This window comes from Ranitomeya variabilis, chromosome 4 (genome assembly GCF_051348905.1).
Source record: "Ranitomeya variabilis isolate aRanVar5 chromosome 4, aRanVar5.hap1, whole genome shotgun sequence".
In the NCBI taxonomy this organism is placed as follows: domain Eukaryota; kingdom Metazoa; phylum Chordata; class Amphibia; order Anura; family Dendrobatidae; genus Ranitomeya; species Ranitomeya variabilis.
In genome coordinates this window covers 728,637,177-728,655,244 of record NC_135235.1, presented here as the reverse complement: position 1 = coordinate 728,655,244, position 18,068 = coordinate 728,637,177, and the positions used below count along the sequence as shown (strand labels likewise).

At 44.2% G+C, this 18,068-nt stretch overlaps 1 protein-coding gene across 2 annotated transcripts in view; it reads left to right on the top strand.

Moving 5' to 3' along the window:
- The window catches only part of LOC143767970 (uncharacterized), a 44,157-nt gene extending 34,141 nt beyond the window's left edge, over positions 1-10,016 (top strand). Inside the window, exon 7 of one of the 2 annotated variants that reach the window (XM_077256557.1) lies at positions 8,627-10,016. In XM_077256557.1, the coding sequence (XP_077112672.1) occupies positions 8,627-9,495 (869 nt within the window). In that variant the 3' untranslated portion in view covers positions 9,496-10,016. Of the gene's footprint in view, positions 1-8,623 lie in introns of both variants that reach the window. The other variant, XM_077256556.1, reaches the window with a different exon arrangement.
- Positions 10,017-18,068: the final 8,052 nt, after the last annotated feature.

Here is an 18,068-nt window from a genome sequence, read left to right as displayed (position 1 = left end):
CGGCCTCCGGCGATATACGGACAGGAGGTAATCGTTCCCGCACTGTATCACTGCGCTGCCGTGAGAGTTCATCAGCTCCGGTGCTCTCTCTTACGGCATCGCTGCGTGGGAACGTTCTCACACAGCGCTAGTGCCGTAAGTGAGAGCACTGGAGCTGATGAACTCTCATGGCAATGCAGTGATACACTGCGGAAGCGATTACCTGCTGTCAGTGTATTGCCGGAGGTCGGGTAGAGCGGTCACATCTCCTGATGTGACTATTCTACACGTGAGAGCGTCGTGTGACAATCGGTATTAAATGGACTACGGCATACAGCAGGCCTGGGCAAAGTGTGGCCTGCAGTCCGGACGGAGAGAGACGTGGGGCTGGAAATCAGATGTCCACAGGCCACATGGTGCCTGCCCTCTTGCTGTCTCCATGTGCGGCTGTGTGCTGCACCCGCCGCTGACACCGGCCACTTCCTCCACCAATCAGCATGTGAGCAGAGGCAGGGAGAGAAGCAGAGCGCCAAGGAACGGGACCGAGGTGAGTATGTGGTGTATTTTTTTTCCATGTGTATGGGCTGTTTGAGTGGGCATAGGGAGCCTATGGGGGTGTGATGTGACATGGTGGTGCACACTTGGGGCGACATGGTGCTGCACACATGGGGCGACATGCGGCACATGGTGCTGCATATGGAGGCGACATGCGGCACATGGTGCTGCATATGGAGGCGACATGCAGCACATGGTGCTGCATATGGAGGCGACATGCAGCACATGGTGCTGCATATGGAGGTGACATGCGGCACATGGTGCTGCATATGGAGGCGACATGCGGCACATGGGGAGACTATGGGGCGACATGCGGCACATGGGGAGGCTATGGGGGTGACATGCAGTGTATGGGGAGGCTATGGGGGCGAAATGCGGCACATCGGGAAGCTATAGGGGCGACATGCAGTGTATATGGAGCGCCCGCCAGGGCCGTGGGGAAAATTGGTACCGGGCCAGTTCTCTTAAAGGGGAGTGTCACAGCAGCAGTGACCCGGTCCATGGCCCTGGGCATCCAATAAAAGGGTTTAATGAAGATGGGAATAAAGTCTGATGTAATGTTCGTGACACCACCTGTGGTATTTGGCAAATGTAAGATGTTAGCCGATGCTGCTTGGAAAGACCGCTGGGGCTGATGGTAATGCAGCAGAGTTAGTACAGCTGTCCACAGCTTTAGTCCCAGAGCAGCTGTAGAGTTGATGATGATGGTGCTTGTGGTAGCTGTGGTGCAGGGTGGATGGCGCAGTAAATAAATGTGAGGACACAGCGTGGTGCAGTTTCCAATGCTTTACTCTCAGTTCTCAGTTGCCCTAGCTGGGGTGCTGTGTCCTCCAGGTTTGTGGTCCAGCCAGCTCTCAAGCAAATTGGGTGCACTTTCCAGAACCCTCTTTCTATGTTCCTTTCTCTGGTCGTCTTTCTGCGCTGGTTTCACCTTTCCTGCCCTGCGCCTGCCACAGTGTCCCAAGCCAGCAGCCACGGATCCTGTCGGGCGGTGAGTGCTAAGTCCTCCCTGAATCCTATACGGCTGCCTTTCCAGTGAATGTGTGCAGAGGTGGCTGTGCTTCTTGCAAAAGCCACAGCCTCCAGTTATCTAGCGGAGTCCTTCGTTTCTCCACTAGTTTGAGGGCCGGTCCCTCACTGTGACCTGGTCCCTCCACCTGAAGATGGTCAGTGTGGATACAAGCCCCATGGATGGACTTCTCACTACCTGTGCCTTTGAGACCCCTTCCTTCAGTTCTTTCTGTCGTTTCACTTTCCTTCAGTTCCCTCTCTTTCGGAACTCTTTCCTGTCTCACAGGAGCTGCAGACCCCCACGTCTGCTCAGCTCCACTTCTCTCTCAATCTAAGCCTAGCTGATGTTCCTAACAAGCTCCACCCCTATTCTACCTACCCCACTCACTCCTCCAACACCCTTTCCTATCCAGTCTGAGATGAGACCTTCCTCCCTTAGGTTCGTCCCGGTGCCCTGACTGAATTGTCTGATGTTGGATGCAGGTGTAATTCTGTGCAGTGCCCCTCCTTACCTGAGAGCGTAATCCCACACCTCTGGGTGAGGTGCAGTACTCTGTGGTGACTGGACCCTCAGGGGCGCCACATATATAGGGAGGCTGTGTAGGGGCTCATGCAGTATATGGGGAGGCTGTGTGGGAACTCGTGCAGGATATGAGGAGGCTGTGTGGGGGCTCATGCAGTATAAAGGGAGGCTGTGTGGGGCTCATGCTGTAGATAAGGAGGCTGTGGGGGGCTCATGCAGTGTATAAAGGGAGGCTGTGTGGGGCTCATGCAGTATAAAGGGAGGCTGTGTGGGACTCATGCAGTATAAAGGGAGGCTGTGTGGGGCTCATGCAGTATATGGTGAGGCTGTGTGGGGCTCATACTGTGTGGGGCTGATGCAGTATATATAGGGTAGCTGAGTGGGGCTCATGCAGTATATATAGGGTAGCTGAGTGGGGCTCATGCTGCATATGGGGGAGGCTGCGTGGGGCTCATGCTGCATATGGGGGATGCTGTGTGGGGCTCATGCTGCATATGGGGGAGGCTCTGTGGGGCTCATGCAGTATATGGGGAGGCTGTGTGGGGCTCATGCTTCATATGTGGGAGGCTGTGTGGGACTCATGCAGTATATGGGGAGGCTGTGTGGGGCTCATGCAGTATATATAGGGATGCTGTGTGGAACTCATGCCGCATGTGGGGGAGACTGTGTGGGGCTCATGCCGCATATGGGGGAGGCTCTGCGGGGCTCATGCCGCATATGGGGGGAGACTCTGCGGGGCACATGCCGCATATGGGGAAGGCTGTGTGGGGCTCATGTCGCATATGTGGGGAGACTGTGTGGGGTTCATGCTGCATATATGGGGCTCTTGGGCGGGCTCATACGATTTACAGAAGAGGCTGTGTTCGGGTTCAAACGATATATAGGGGGATGTCAGCATTCTTAATTCTGCTCAATATTAAGTTATACAATTAATATTAATAAAATTATCAATAATATAATAATTATAATATATCAATATTAATATTGAGCATAATTAATTTCAGGGTATTGGTTCGGGTCTCCAAAATGATCACGGTCTCTCATGTGGCCCCTCGGAAAAATTAATTGCCCACCCCTGGCGTACAGGACAGTATTACAGTGCCTTGCGAAAGTATTCGGCCCCCTGGAACTTTTCAACCTTTTCCCACATATCATTCTTCAAACATAAAGATACCAAATGTAAATTTTTGGAGAAGAATCAACACCAAGTGGAGCACAGATGTGAAGTTGAACAAAATGTACTGGTTATTTTAAATTTTTATGGAAATTCAAAAACTGAAAAGTGGGGCGTGCAATATTATTCGGCCCCTTTAACTTAATACTTTGTTGCGCCACCTTTTGCTGCGATTAAAGCTGCAAGTCGCTTGGGGTATGTCTCTATCAGTTTTGTACATCGAGAGTCTGAAATTCTTGCCCATTCTTCCTTGGCAAACAGCTCGAGCTCAGTGAGGTTTGATGGAGATCATTTGTGAAGAGCAGTTTTCAGCTCTTTCCACAGATTCTCGTTTGGATTGAGGTCTGGACTGTGACTTGGCCATTCTAAGACATGGATATGTTTATTTGTGAACCATTTTATTGTAGGTTTTGCTTTGTTTGGGATCATTGTCTTGTTGGAAGACAAATCTCTTTGCAGACTCCAACAGGTTTTCTTCAAGAATGGTCCTGTATTTGGCTCCATCCATCTTCCCATCAAATTTAACAATCTTCCCTGTCCCTGCTGAATAAAAGCAGGCCCAAACCATGATACTGCCACCACCATGTTTGTCAGTGGGGATGGTGTGTTCAAGATGATGAGCTGTGTTGCCTTTACGCCAAACATATCATTTGGCATTGTTGCCAAAAAGTTCAATTTTGGTTTCATCTGACCAGAGCACCTTCTTCCACAAGTTTGGTGTGTCTCCCAGGTGGCTTGTTGCAAACTTTAAAAGATACTTTTTATGGATATCTTTGAGAGATGGCTTTCTTCTTGACACTCTTCCATAAAGGCCAGATTTGTGCAGTGTACGACTGATTGTTGTCCTATGGACAGACTGTCCCACCTCAGCTGTAGATCTTCGCAGTTCATCCAGAGTGATCATGGGCCTCTTGGCTGCATCTCTGATCAGTCTTCTCCTTGTTTGAGATGAAAGTTTAGAGGGATGGCCGGGTCTTGGTAGATTTGCAGTGGTATGATACTCCTTCCATTTCAATATGATCGCTTGCACGGTGCTCCTTGGGATGTTTAAAGTTTTGGAAATCATTTTGTATCCAAATCCAGCTTTAAACTTCTCCATAACAGTATCACGGACCTGCCTATTGTGTTCCTTGGTCTACATGATGCTCTCTGTGCTTCAAACAGAACACTAAGACTATCATAGAGCAGGTGCATTTATACAGAGACTTGATTACACACAGGTGGATTATATTTATCATGATTAGGCATTTAGGACAACATTGGATCATTCAGAGATCCACAATGAACTTCTGGAGTGAGTTTGCTGCACTGAAAGTAAAGGGGCCGAATAATATTGCACCTCCCACTTCTCAGTTTTTGAATTTCCACCAAAACTTAAAATAACCAATACATTTTGTTCAATTTCACAATTGTGTTCCACTTGTTGTTGATTCTTCACCAAAAATTTACATTTGGTATCTTTGTTTGAAACATGATATGGGGGAAAAAGTTGAAAAGTTCCAGGGCGCCAAATACTTTCGCAAGGCACTGTATATGTTGGTTTATTATTTTTTGATGGTTTGCAGGAGGTGAGGGAGTCGGGGATTAGGCGTTCAGTAAGTATGGTAAATTTTGATTGAATAAAGGAATCTATGTGATTATTTCAAATAAAGGACTTTATTCTGGGTGTCTGTGTTTTATACAATATCACTATTGAGTTAGTAATGGATAGGTGTCTTATAGACGCCTCTCAATTACTAACCTGTGGCCTTGGTGTCACCTGGCAACACAAAGGTGACATCAACCCCACAAATATGGGAAGTGGGAAGAGCGAGGCTAAGTGCCAAAATTGACGCATCTATAAGATGCGCCATTTCTGGGGTGGCTGAGAGCTGATGTTTTTAGCCTGGGGGGATGCCAATATCCATGGCCCCTTCCCAGGCTATTAATATCAGCCCGCAGCTGTCTGCCTAGCCTTTGCTGGTTCGATTTTATAGGGGGACACAATTACAATTTTTTTTCTGGGGTTCCCCAGTAAACTAGCCAGTAAAGGCTAAGCAAACGGTTGTGTGCTGATATTAATAGCCTGCAAACATTTGGCTCTTGGCTCCTTCCCAGAATATTCACATCAGCTGTCTGCTTTCTCTCTGCTGGTTATGAAAATTATGCGGGAGCCCACGCAATTTTTTTTTTTTAAATCTTATGAAAAATAAACAGATACTGCATTTCATGCAGATTTCTGACAATTGCTTTTTTGTTACAGCATATGTAGGTTAATTATGTTAATTTTCCTACATAGTCTGGTGTGTGTGCCTTTATTAAATATTAATGGGTGTATATGGCTGAAGAGGTTGAACAATAAAATGACATAACAATTATTATTATGTTTTTAATATATCTTTATTTAGCTTTATGGATTTACAAAAACGCATGAAAAAAAAACAGATTTAAAACGCTCGTATTTTCAGCTGCATTTTTGTAACAAGAGATGCAGAAACCTTGCAGAAATTTCTGCAAGAAAATATGCAACATGCTCACCCAGCCTTATAAATAGTTCTATGTAAAAACAATATTTCTTGTTGAAATTAATGTGATATAAAATATTGGACTTTACAATAGAGTATGGGTCGCAGTGGCTCTTAGCAATATAAACTAATTACCCCGAAGAGGTTTTGCCATTAGTTACTTATTTTTTTTTTATACTTAAAAAGACTGTTCAGCTTGATTATTTCAGTAGATGTGTTATTTTCTATAGTCACAGTTTTGCCCATCATCAACTTCTTTAACCCCTTTATGGAAGCCATGATGCTTTTCAAGCCACTACTAATGTAGAAACCTCTGTTTTTCCATTGACAGGTGATGGACCTGAGTGGGGACTTGTTTTTTGTAAGATGAGTAGAACTTTTCATTGGTATAATTTTTGCCTACATAACAACATTGTTTGGTGGCTTTTCGTTCCATATTTGGGAGCCAGAATGAACAAACAGTTGAACACCACGCTCCACTGGTTCATGCCATAAAGTTTTCTAATAAATTGTGAACTGTCTTTTTTTGTGAATAATTAATTTTTTTTACAATCACTGAAATAAGGGGTGCTCACAGTGTATGTAGGTGCTCTGGAGAAAAAATAAGTCTATCCGATAAGATGAACTCCGGCACTCAGTCAGTCTATATGTAATAAAGTTTTTAATTCATGGAAACAATACAGACAGACACCTTTATGCAACGTTTCAGCTAGCATGCCTTTTTCAAGTTATGTCTGATTAAAGGGCAATTGTCACCCCCCTCCAGCCGTTATAAACTAAAAGAGCTGGCTGGGACGTCAGACGGCCAGAGCTTAAACACAGCGCAGGTTTTGAAGTGAAAAAAGCGCGGAGGGGGCGGCACTGAAAGCCCCTGAAGATTTGAGTGACGGCAGAGTAGCGGTTCAAGCTGGGGAGTGAGGACCCGCCTCCCTGGATAAAGACAGGTATTTTGGATAAGTTTCAAAATGCTTTTTTTGAGGAATACTTGAACCAAAAACTAATAGAGCCACCTTGTTAGAATGCAGCATTACTGCTGCACAAGGTGGCTCTTTTAGTTTAACACGGCTGGAGGGGGGTGACAGTGGCCCTTTAAAGGGAAGGTGCCATCAAAAAAATTTTTTTTCCAGCGATTGAAAAAATGTAAAGTTAAAAAAAGGAAGTTTGTATGAAAAATAATTGTTTATATAAACAATTATTTTTAATACAAAAAATAAAATGCGGCACCTTTCCTTTAAGTCAATAGTGTCCTCCTTGAAAGGGCTATATCAGCTCCCACTTAAAGTGGTTGAAAAAAGGAAGAAGTCTGGTAAAAGATTAAATCAGGGAGAACCTGTAGTGCTTGTCCGGATAAAGATAAGTAAAGTCCAGGTGGCGGCGTGTGCTGGCGCTCGTGATATAGCCCTTTCAAGGAGGACACTAATGACTTCATCAGACATAACTTGAAAAAGGCATGCTAGCAGAAACGTATAAAGATTAGTGTTGAGCGATACCGTCCGATACTTTAAAGTATCGGTATCGGAAAGTATCGGCCGATACCGGCAAAGTATCGGATCTAATCCGATACCGATACCAATACAAGTCAATGGGACTCATGTATCGGACGGTATTCCTGATGGTTCCCAGGGTCTGAAGGAGAGGAAACTCTCCTTCAGGCCCTGGGATCCATATTAATGTGTAAAATAAAGAATTAAAATAAAAAATATTGCTATACTCACCTCTCCGACGCAGCCTGGACCTCACCGAGGGAACCGGCAGCGTTCTTTGCTTAAAATGCGCGCTTTTCCTTCCTTCCGTGACGTCACGGCTTCTGATTGGTCGCGTGCCGCCCATGTGGCCGCGACGCGACCAATCACAGCAAGCCGTGATGTAATTTTCAGGTCCTTCTAGGCATTCAGTATTTTAAAATTACGTTCCGGCTTTGTGATTGGTTGCGTCGCGGTCACATGGGCGACTCGACCAATCACAAGCCGTGACGTCACGGGAGGCAGGAGACGCGCGCATTTTTAAAATTACGTCACGGCTTGTGATTGGTTGCGTGCCGCCCATGTGACCGCGACGCGACCAATCACAGCAAGCCGTGACGTAATTTCAGGTCCTGATGCCTATTTCTGCATTCAGGACCTGAAATTACGTCACGGCTTGCTGTGATTGGTCGCGTCGCGGTCACATGGGCGGCACGCAACCAATCACAAGCCGCGACGTAATTTTAAAAATGCGCGCGTTTCCTGCCTCCCGTGACATCACGGCTTGTGATTGGTCGCGTCGCCCATGTGACCGCGACGCGACCAATCACAAAGCCGGAACGTAATTTTAAAATACTGAATGCCTAGAAGGACCTGAAAATTACGTCACGGCTTGCTGTGATTGGTCGCGTCGCGGCCACATGGGCGGCACGCGACCAATCAGAAGCCGTGACGTCACGGAAGGAAGGAAAAGCGCGCATTTTAAGCAAAGAACGCTGCCGGTTCCCTCGGTGAGGTCCAGGCTGCGTCGGAGAGGTGAGTATAGCAATATTTTTTATTTTAATTCTTTATTTTACACATTAATGTTGTATTTTACACATTAATGTTGTTTCGATACCGATACCCGATACCACAAAAGTATTGGATCTCGGTATCGGAATTCCGATACAGCAAATATCGGCCGATACCCGATACTTGCGGTATCGGAATGCTCAACACTAATAAAGATGTCTGTCTATATTTTTTCCATGAATTAAAAACTTCATTGCATATAGACTGACTTTGAGTTCCGGAGTTCACCTTATCAAAGTTTTTACATACCTTGACATTTTTAATGACAGTTTAAGTAGAAATGTTCAAAAATATTAAGTTTCAGGATATTTAATTGAAAAATAATAATTGTTTTTATTCTTAGCAGATTACTGTACCAGGAGATCAGAGGGGCAGCTGACATCTTCAATTTTTAAATCAGATAATTTTGAGATTACACAGAATACAATTGAAGTTAATGCCATTACTCCAGCTATACCATCATCCCTTCACAGCAAAGATCTGTCATCTGATCCTATGAAACGGGTTCTGTCTTCTGGTTCATTACCGACTACTAAGGAAAGTCAAAGTTACAAAATAATCATTAAAAAACGAACTGATCCTACAGCAAAGAAGCCGTTTTCACAATCAGAATATGGAAATAGTTTTACTTTCAAAAAGTCTTTTCTTAAACATCAAAAAATTCACACAGCAGAGAATAGATTTTCTTGTTCCCAGTGCGGGAAATGTTTTATTCAGAAATGGAATCTTCTTGTACATCAAAGAACCCACACAGGGGAGAAGCCTTTCTCCTGTTCAGAATGTGGGAAATGTTTTAGCCGTAATTCAGTTTTGGTTAACCACCAAAGAACCCACACAGGGGATAGACCTTTTTCCTGTTCAGAATGTGGGAAATGTTTTACCCAGAAAGTGCATCTTGATTACCACCAGAGAACCCACACAGGGGAGAAGCCATTTTCTTGTTCAGAATGTGGGAAATGTTTTACCCAGAAATGGTCTCTTGATCACCACCAGAGAACTCACACAGGGGAGAAGCCGTTCTCCTGTTCAGAATGTGGGAAATGTTTTAACCGTAAATCACTTTTTGTTAACCACCAAAGCACCCACACAGGGGAGAAACCTTTTTCCTGCTCAGAATGTGGGAAATGTTTTACCAGGAAAGCGTATCTTTATCACCATCAGAGAACCCACACAGGGGAGAAGCCTTTTTCCTGTTCAGAACGTGGGAAATGTTAAACCAGAAATCAGATTTGCTTAAGCACCAGATAGTTCACACAGGGGAGAAGCCTTTTTCATGTTCAGAATGTGGGAAATGTTTTAACAAGAAATCACATCTTGTTATTCACTAGTGTTGAGCGAGCACTAAAATGCTCATTGTTCGGGTCGAGCAAATTTGAATGCTCGGGTGCTCGACCCCGACCCGAGCAACGAGCCCAATGTAAGTTTATAGGAAAACCGAGCATTTTTGCACCGGGGGTCATTTTAGGGTCTAAAAACATCTGAAATCGATGGGAACAGTGCTCAAATGACATAGGATCATCATGGGAAATACCCCTGGAAGCATTTCTGACTCTCAGGTCACAGCTGTGAACAATGTTGTAAGAGTCTTACACCACTTTTACAGGCACACAATAAAACATACAAAAACAAAACCAAAGTGGATTTTCCTGGGAAATATGTTAAAGAATATCCTTTCCAGGGTAATGATTTGTATGTAAGGCAAAATAAATAACCCAAAATAAAAATGTTCCTCCACCACTTGGGCTATGTTTACACGTAGCATTTTTGATGTGTTTTTTCAAATTTAGCATTGCTTTCAACCAAGACAAATGCATTCACTGGGAAATTATTATTATTATTATTATTTATTGTTATAGCGCCATTTATTCCATGGCGCTTTACAAGTGAGGAGGGGTATACATAATAAAAACAAAAATAAAAACAAGTACAATAATCTTAAACAATACAAGTCATAACTGGTACAGGAGGAGAGAGGACCCTGCCCGCGAAGGCTCACAATCTACAAGGGATGGGTGAGGATACAGTAGGCGAGGATAGAGCTGGTCATGCAGCGGTTGGTTGATCGGTCATTTTACAACCTTATCTGGGCATGTGTGTGACACATCATCAACAACCATATGCTGTCTATGCAAGTCAATGTAGGGTAATATAATAACTCACCGAATGCCAAAGGCAAATAATTCCAAAACTAAGGACCCTAAAAAAAACTTTTATTAATCACTTTAATATGGAAATAATTAAAAATTAGCACTATCAGTGTGCTTATGCTGGGAAAGAGTGTACTAGTAGCAGGAATAATGTCTCATAAATTTTGTCATAGCCCAATCCCTGATGAAGCCAGTATAGCTGGTGAAACCCCTCAATACTGTCAGTGGACATGATTAGGGCTATGAGCAAATTTATGAGACATTAATCCTGCTACTAGTACTCTCTTGCCCAGCATAAGCACAATTTTTAATCATTATTTCCATTTTAAAGTGAATAATAAGTTATTTTTTAGGGTCCTTAGTTAGGGAATTATTTGCCTTTGGCAATCTGTGAATTATGACACTGGCAAACACATCCTGTTTCATTTATGAAGGAGGATATCTGAAAGTCACAAAGCCTACTTTTATAGAGCCATCAGCCACTATGCTTTGTTGTTCCCATTATTAAGCAGTGTGTCCCTTATACTGTCATTGCGTATGCAGTGAGTGGCAGGGCTGCCCAAAATTTGCACGTGTTAAGTTAAACAATAAAAAATGTTCAATAGTTGCCTACTCCTGGCCTAATGGATATTGATCAAGTGTTCACTAATGAAATAACATCAGGCAACACACAGTCGGATGTAAGCTCTCCTTGATCAAACTATGGCTCAGCTCCAAGGGACTTTATTTAATCTGAACATAGGTTTATATAACCCCTGTAAGGGGGCTCGGTTAGCTCTAAAATGGGAGTGATCAGATGTATTTCATTGGTTAGTAGGTTGGGTAATGACCTAGTCCATGGGAGGATCCATGAAGTCATTAGGTTGGGTTGGTCCATGAGGTCATCAGGGTGGGCGTCATCCTGGGTAGATCCATGAGGTCATCAGGGTAGGTTGGTCCGTGAGGTCATCAGGGTGGGCGTCACTGTGGGAGGATCCAGAGGTCATCTTGGATACCAGCACAAGGTGTGTGTTGAAACAGAAAATGGCAGCCATCTTTAGTGTCACACTTTGATCCGAGCAAGCTTATGTAAGGTGAAATAATATACTTTATGGGTCGTTTCAATCTCTTATGCTTTTTGGTTAATTAAGCATTTGATCTTATGGCTCTCCTCAACAGTCCCCCCTAAATACTTTATTAACCTTTTTTTTTCCTTGATCCTACTGTGGTTCCCTAACCCATCAGTGTTAAGTGCCACTCTGACATCAGAGGCTTCATGACAATACGGATGCTATAGACACCAGAGAATGTGTGACCAATTATGGGTGTATCAGGAGGTATACAGGAGCACGCTACCCATGTCCTCTGGACTTTCCTACCTTTTGGTTCTATTACTCTCCAATCTCCCATCACCATGGTTACAAAGAATACACATGTGACTAACCCTGATGTTCACATCCTAGATCTGACCGTCTCACCCGGGAGGGGGTAAATTGGAGTTTTCACCAGCTTGAGACAAGTTTTACCTTATGGAAATCCTCCCTTTGTAGCTGGACTTTGACAAGCAGGTCAGATCCTGCTCTGTCCCTACCTGTCTAACAATTTTACAGTGTAAGAGATGGATCCAGGAGGCACTCAGCAACCCTGACCGAAGTAGAGCTAGTCAACATGACTTAGGATGGTGCCAGTATTTCTTCTTTCAGTCTGCAGGTTTTACAATCACAAACTCGCATACACTGACTCTGATTAGTTGTTGGATTCTAAAAGACTGAAGAGGGCCTAGCTGTTCTATAGCTGCAGAATAACTAACCTCTTGAGCTAGGAAATGGACAATCATGTTTCTACTCCTTTCTCAATCATCTTCCTTAGGCTGGTTTCACACTTGCGTTTTGATCTGCAGCGTTTTTACAAAAAAAACGCATGCGTTTTTATTCCCTATGTTTAACATTAAAAACGCATGCGTTTTTTGTGCATGCGTTTTGCCGCGTTTGTCGACGCATGCGTTTTTTCTCTGCTTGCGTTTGATTGCAGAAATGCAACATGTAGTAATTTCTAGAGGCGTTTTTTTGCGGCAAAAAAACGTATTGCTGTCTATGTAAACGCATGCGTTTTTAAGCACATGCGTTTGTTTGCGTTAAAAACGCATGCGTTTTTATAGAAAAAAAAACAAAACACACTGAAAAGCCACCCCCCACCATCAAGGTGATAAAGGGATCCAAACCCTAACCCTACCCCTAAGCTTACCCCTAACCCTAGGGATCCTAATCATAACCCTAACCCCACCCCTAACCCTAGGGATCCTAACTTTAACCCTAGGGATCCTAACCATACCCCTAACCCACTATAAATATAAATAGCTAGGGTTAGGGTTAGGAGCCCTAGGGTTAGGGTTAGGAGCCCTAGGGTTAGGGGTGGGGTTAGGGGTAGGGTAGGGTTAGGATCCCTAGGGTTAGGGTTAGGCCCTAACCCTACCCCTAACCCTAGGGATCCTAACCCTAGCTATTTCTATTTATAGTGGGTTTTCTTGTTGATTTTGATGATTGGCAGCTGTCACACACTTCTCAGCATGCGTTTCAAAAACGCAAACGCAGGAAAAAACGCATGTAAACACGGCAAAACGCAGCGTTTTTTTACAGCATGCAAAAACGCATGCGTCTAAAAAACGCAGCGTTTGCATGCGTTTACATGCGTTTTTTCACCACCTGCGTTTTTTTTTTTAAACGCTGCAGATCAAAACGCAAGTGTGAAACCAGCCTTACACAGGTAAGAACACAACAATAATAGCTGCAATAATTAAGATGACAAGGATAACATCACCTATCTGAGCTAGCCATCTCTGCCATCCCTTCATCCACGAAAAGTATTGGTGCCAGGAATCTTCTACACCCGAATTCCTTTTTAATTATTTTTGTAGGGAATTCAGCTTTTTTAAGGCTACTGTAACCTTTCCGATATTATCTGGAATATAGGTACAACATGCAGATTTCACCATTTGCAAACACCTCCTTTTTCTGCTAATATCATGTCAAGGGCCATTCTGTTTTGAAACGCCACTATTGATATAGGGCCTAGTTGGTCTGCCAAACCTTGAAGAGCTTCTCTAGTGTAATTGACAAATCTCTGTTGATTATAATAGATGTAATTGATCCAGTCTACATTTTTATTTATGGTCACTAAGGGTAAGATAAATGATTCGAAACCTGCTTTGACTTGATAAAGCTATGGCTTTAAATTCATCTGGTGCCCCCCTTGGGACCCCTATAACATCGATATAAATGTGGGGGTCAAAACTGCCTTTTGGTTCCAAAATTGTTTTCCTTTTTTGCTCTGTGGAGATCTTCTGAAGTTAGGGCTTCCTCACCTGCTGCTATGTAAAAGGGCATTATGGCTTTGGCTAGTGTACATTCTCCTATTCACTTTCCTCCTAAATGAGTTCTGATCTTCATGTCTCCACATATCCAGAAAACATGTATGCAAAAAAACGGAGCAAAAACATCCATAACAACATAATTTTATATAAAAATAGAAAATTTATTCAATAATAACAACTCATTAACATCAATATATATATATGCTGCAGTGAGTGCTGTACGCACTCCGCAGACACAGAGAGGTAACACAAAAGGGAAAGAATGGTAGCCAAACACAAGGAGGGAAAGCACAAAATACTATGCCCTTTAACCCTTTCATAACATTAGGGTGCCCAACCCAAAAACATCATAGTAACACACAGGGTCCTTCCGGTATCCCCTTCTCACAACCAATGAGGCACTGATGTAAAGAAAGTACAATATGTTCAGTCAGGCTTACCCATAATGATATCTTGAAAAGGGTTCCCCTTCCTAGTGTGGCTTCCCTGGATGCGCGTTTCGCGTTGTCGCTTTCTCAACAGGGTTAGTGTGTAACCGTTCTCTTGCTGTTAAAATACTAAAGTGACCGGAAATGAAGCCGGCATGTCGGCGCCTGCGCGGTGGCACCCGGGTCGCGTCATCGGCTAGACCGTCATAGCAGGGAGGGCGCAAGGGGGAAAGCCTCCCATAGACGTTAGAGACGGACACAGCAGAAGACGCGCCCCCCGGGCGGCAGCGGGCATGCGCGCACCTGGCATCCATTATTAAGAAGACCGTGGCAATGGCCATATTTAGAAGGATTAAAGAGCTGCAAATTCCTACCCACCATGTAAGTGAACAAAACATAAGAAATAAAACATAATAAGTGTACGGTGCTGCTGTGCATAATAATCAAGGGCACAGGAAGGATAACAAATACTCAGCACAACCAACATAGTCGTGCACATATAACACAATTCTCTAACCATATAAGACATATATAAAACATATGTCAAAGAGTGCATACAGTGAATAAAGTGACATGTGCATATAGTGACAACATTTATACACATGGAATTAATAATATTGACATTCCAATTTTTCTTTTGTGCCAACTTTTTCTCCTTTTCTTTCTCTATTACTTCTTGAGATAGTGGTGTGGTATTATTGCATGGAGGAAAGGGATATTATTCAGCCCAAGCACCATCCGCGGCCATAGACATATTAGAATGAACTAAAAATAAAATAAACACAAGAGCAATTAATATTAAAAGAATAAAAGACAGAATAGTGAATTGACTCAAGAGCAGAGAATAATGGGGCTAAAATAGTCCCATATATTCAAATTTCAAAATATCTAATGCCACACAGGCGTAACAGGACCAAAAGGTGGTAACTATTCAAAATACCAGACATTTCAGAGGAAAGGGGCAAAACTTATTTTCTCATTCAACCCCTTTGGAGCCACGGTATCAAGGGTGACAATCCACCTACACTCACGTTGTGCAAGTGTTTTGGCGGTATTGCCACCCCTGATCCCTCCATGTATCCTCTCTATGCCTCTTATTTTCTGGCCTCTGGGGTCACATCCATGAAACTTCCGGAAGTGTCTAGGTAGAGTTTTTAAACCTGCCACATCCACCGCCTTTTTTGCGGCAATAATGTCACGCACATGTTCGCGCGTCCGAATCCTTAATTCCCTAGATGTGAGACCCACATAAATAAGGGAGCAGGGACATGTTGCATAGTAAACAACACAAGCCGTGCTGCATGAGATAAATTCCCTTATTTTAAAATCCCTGCTCCCATCTGAGGTCTTGAAGGTCCCACATCTAAGGATATTCGGACACGCGACACATGAGCCGCATGGGAAGCAGCCCTGTTTCGGGCTACCCGCATCCAAGAAACCTTTGTTACTACTTTTGGCTACATAGTGGCTCCTCACCAGGTTGTCTCTCAAATTCCTACCCCTCCGTTGAGTCATAAGGGGAAATTCTGTTAAATGTGAGGCCAGTATTGTATCGGTCTGTAATACAGACCAATGCCTCTTCAAAATCTCTCGGATGCGGTTCCACTGGCAGTTTGAAGTTGATATGAACCTGACCCCAGACCCATCAAGTTTAAGCTTCTTCCCTTGTGCTAATAGGTCCACCCTCCGTGTGGACTTAGCCCTTCCATACCCTGCCCTGATGCTCCGGCGACTGTACCCTCTTGCCCGGAAGCGCTCCGATAGGATGGCGGACTGCCTCTCGAAGCGGGCTTCCGTAGAGCACACCCGTCTGTTCCTCAAAAATTGCCCAACTGGGATGGCCTTTATAACAGAATAGTTGTGTGCCGAGGATGCGTGCAATAACAAATTAACTGATGTATCTTTTCGGTAAAGATCCGTTTCAGTCAACCACATTCCCCCCCCCCCTGTCTTTATGCCCACAAGTGGATATATTTTGTAGACTGGTTACCGAAGACTTGGCTAAGTTATCGAGGGGTCTGTATAATGATAATCTGACAGTGGGTCAAAGGAAAGCTCTGAGAGAATTGCAGGAACTTGATTCCGTAGTGATAAAACCAGCTGACAAGGGGGGGAATGTGGTGATTTGGAGAACTGAGAAATATGAAAGGGAGATTATGCGGCAATTGAGGAATAAGGATACATATCGGGTGCTACCTCAAGATCCCACTCAGACCTTTACTAATAAACTGACGCGCATCCTGGATCTGGCGGACGGGCTGGATGCTGTCCCTAGGAAGGTGCTTGAGGGACTTATGCCTAAGTTCCCCAGAATTGCTACATTCTATGCCCTGCCCAAAGTGCATAAGGATGCTGTGAACCCGCCTGGGCGACCGATTGTCTCTGGCATAGGGGGGTTGTGTGAGAATATCTGTAAATTTGTTGACTTTTACTTAAAACCATTGGTCGAGACGCTTCCCTCCTATGTCACCACGGATGTACTTAGGAGGGTGGATGGACTGTCTCTTGAAGCGGGTATGATTCTTGTCACTATTGACATTGAGTCATTATATACATCTATCAGACATGTGGACGGACTTAGGGCCGCCCGTTTCTTCCTTGAAGGTACCAACTGGGATGGCCATTTAGTTGAATTTGTTTTGGAGTTACTTGAGTTTATTTTAGCTCACAACTATTTTGTTTTCAAAGATAGGTTTTATTTACAGTTACAGGGTACTGCGATGGGCGCGGCGTGTGCCCCGTCTTATGCAAACCTCTTTCTGGGATTCTGGGAGAGGCACATCTTTCAGGGAGACGGGGCACACGCCGCTGACCCGGTGGTGGACTGGTTTCGCTACATCGATGATGTTCTGATGATCTGGAACGGTGGCGAAGCCAGCCTATCCAATTTTATGCAGGAATTAAACCACAACAGTTTTAATTTAAAATTCACCTATTCTTGGCACAAAACCACTATTGATTTCTTAGACATTACTTTATGTGTAGCTGGGGATGGTTCTATTGAAATGGATCTTTACCGAAAAGATACATCAGTTAATTCGTTATTGCACGCATCCTCGGCACACAACTATTCTGTTATTAAGGCCATCCCAGTTGGGCAATTTTTGAGGAACAGACGGGTGTGCTCTACGGAAGCCCGCTTCGAGAGGCAGTCTGCCATCCTATCGGAGCGCTTCCGGGCAAGAGGGTACAGTCACCGGAGCATCAGGGCAGGGTATGGAAGGGCTAAGTCCACACGGAGGGTGGACCTATTAGCACAAGGGAAGAAGCTTAAACTTGATGATGGGTCTGGGGTCAGGTTCATATCAACTTCAAACTGCCAGTGGAACCGCATCCGAGAGATTTTGAAGAGGCATTGGTCTGTATTACAGACCGATACAATACTGGCCTCACATTTCACAGAATTTCCCCTTATGACTCAACGGAGGGGTAGGAATTTGAGAGACAACCTGGTGAGGAGCCACTATGTAGCCAAAAGTAGTAACAAAGGTTTCTTGGATGCGGGCAGCCCGAGACAGGGCTGCTTCCCATGCGGCTCATGTGTCGCGTGTCTGAATATCCTTAGATGTGGGACCTTCAAGACCTCAGATGGGAGCAGGGATTTTAAAATAAGGGAATTTATCTCATGCAGCACGGCTTGTGTTGTTTACTATGCAACATGTCCCTGCTCCCTTATTTATGTAGGTCTCACATCTAGGGAATTAAGGATTCGGACGCGCAAACATGTACGTGACATTATTGCTGCAAAAAAGGCGGTGGATGTGGCAGGTTTAAAAACTCTACCTAGACACTTCCGGAAGTTTCATGGATGTGACCCCAGAGGCCTGAAAATAAGAGGCATAGAGAGGATACATGGAGGGATCA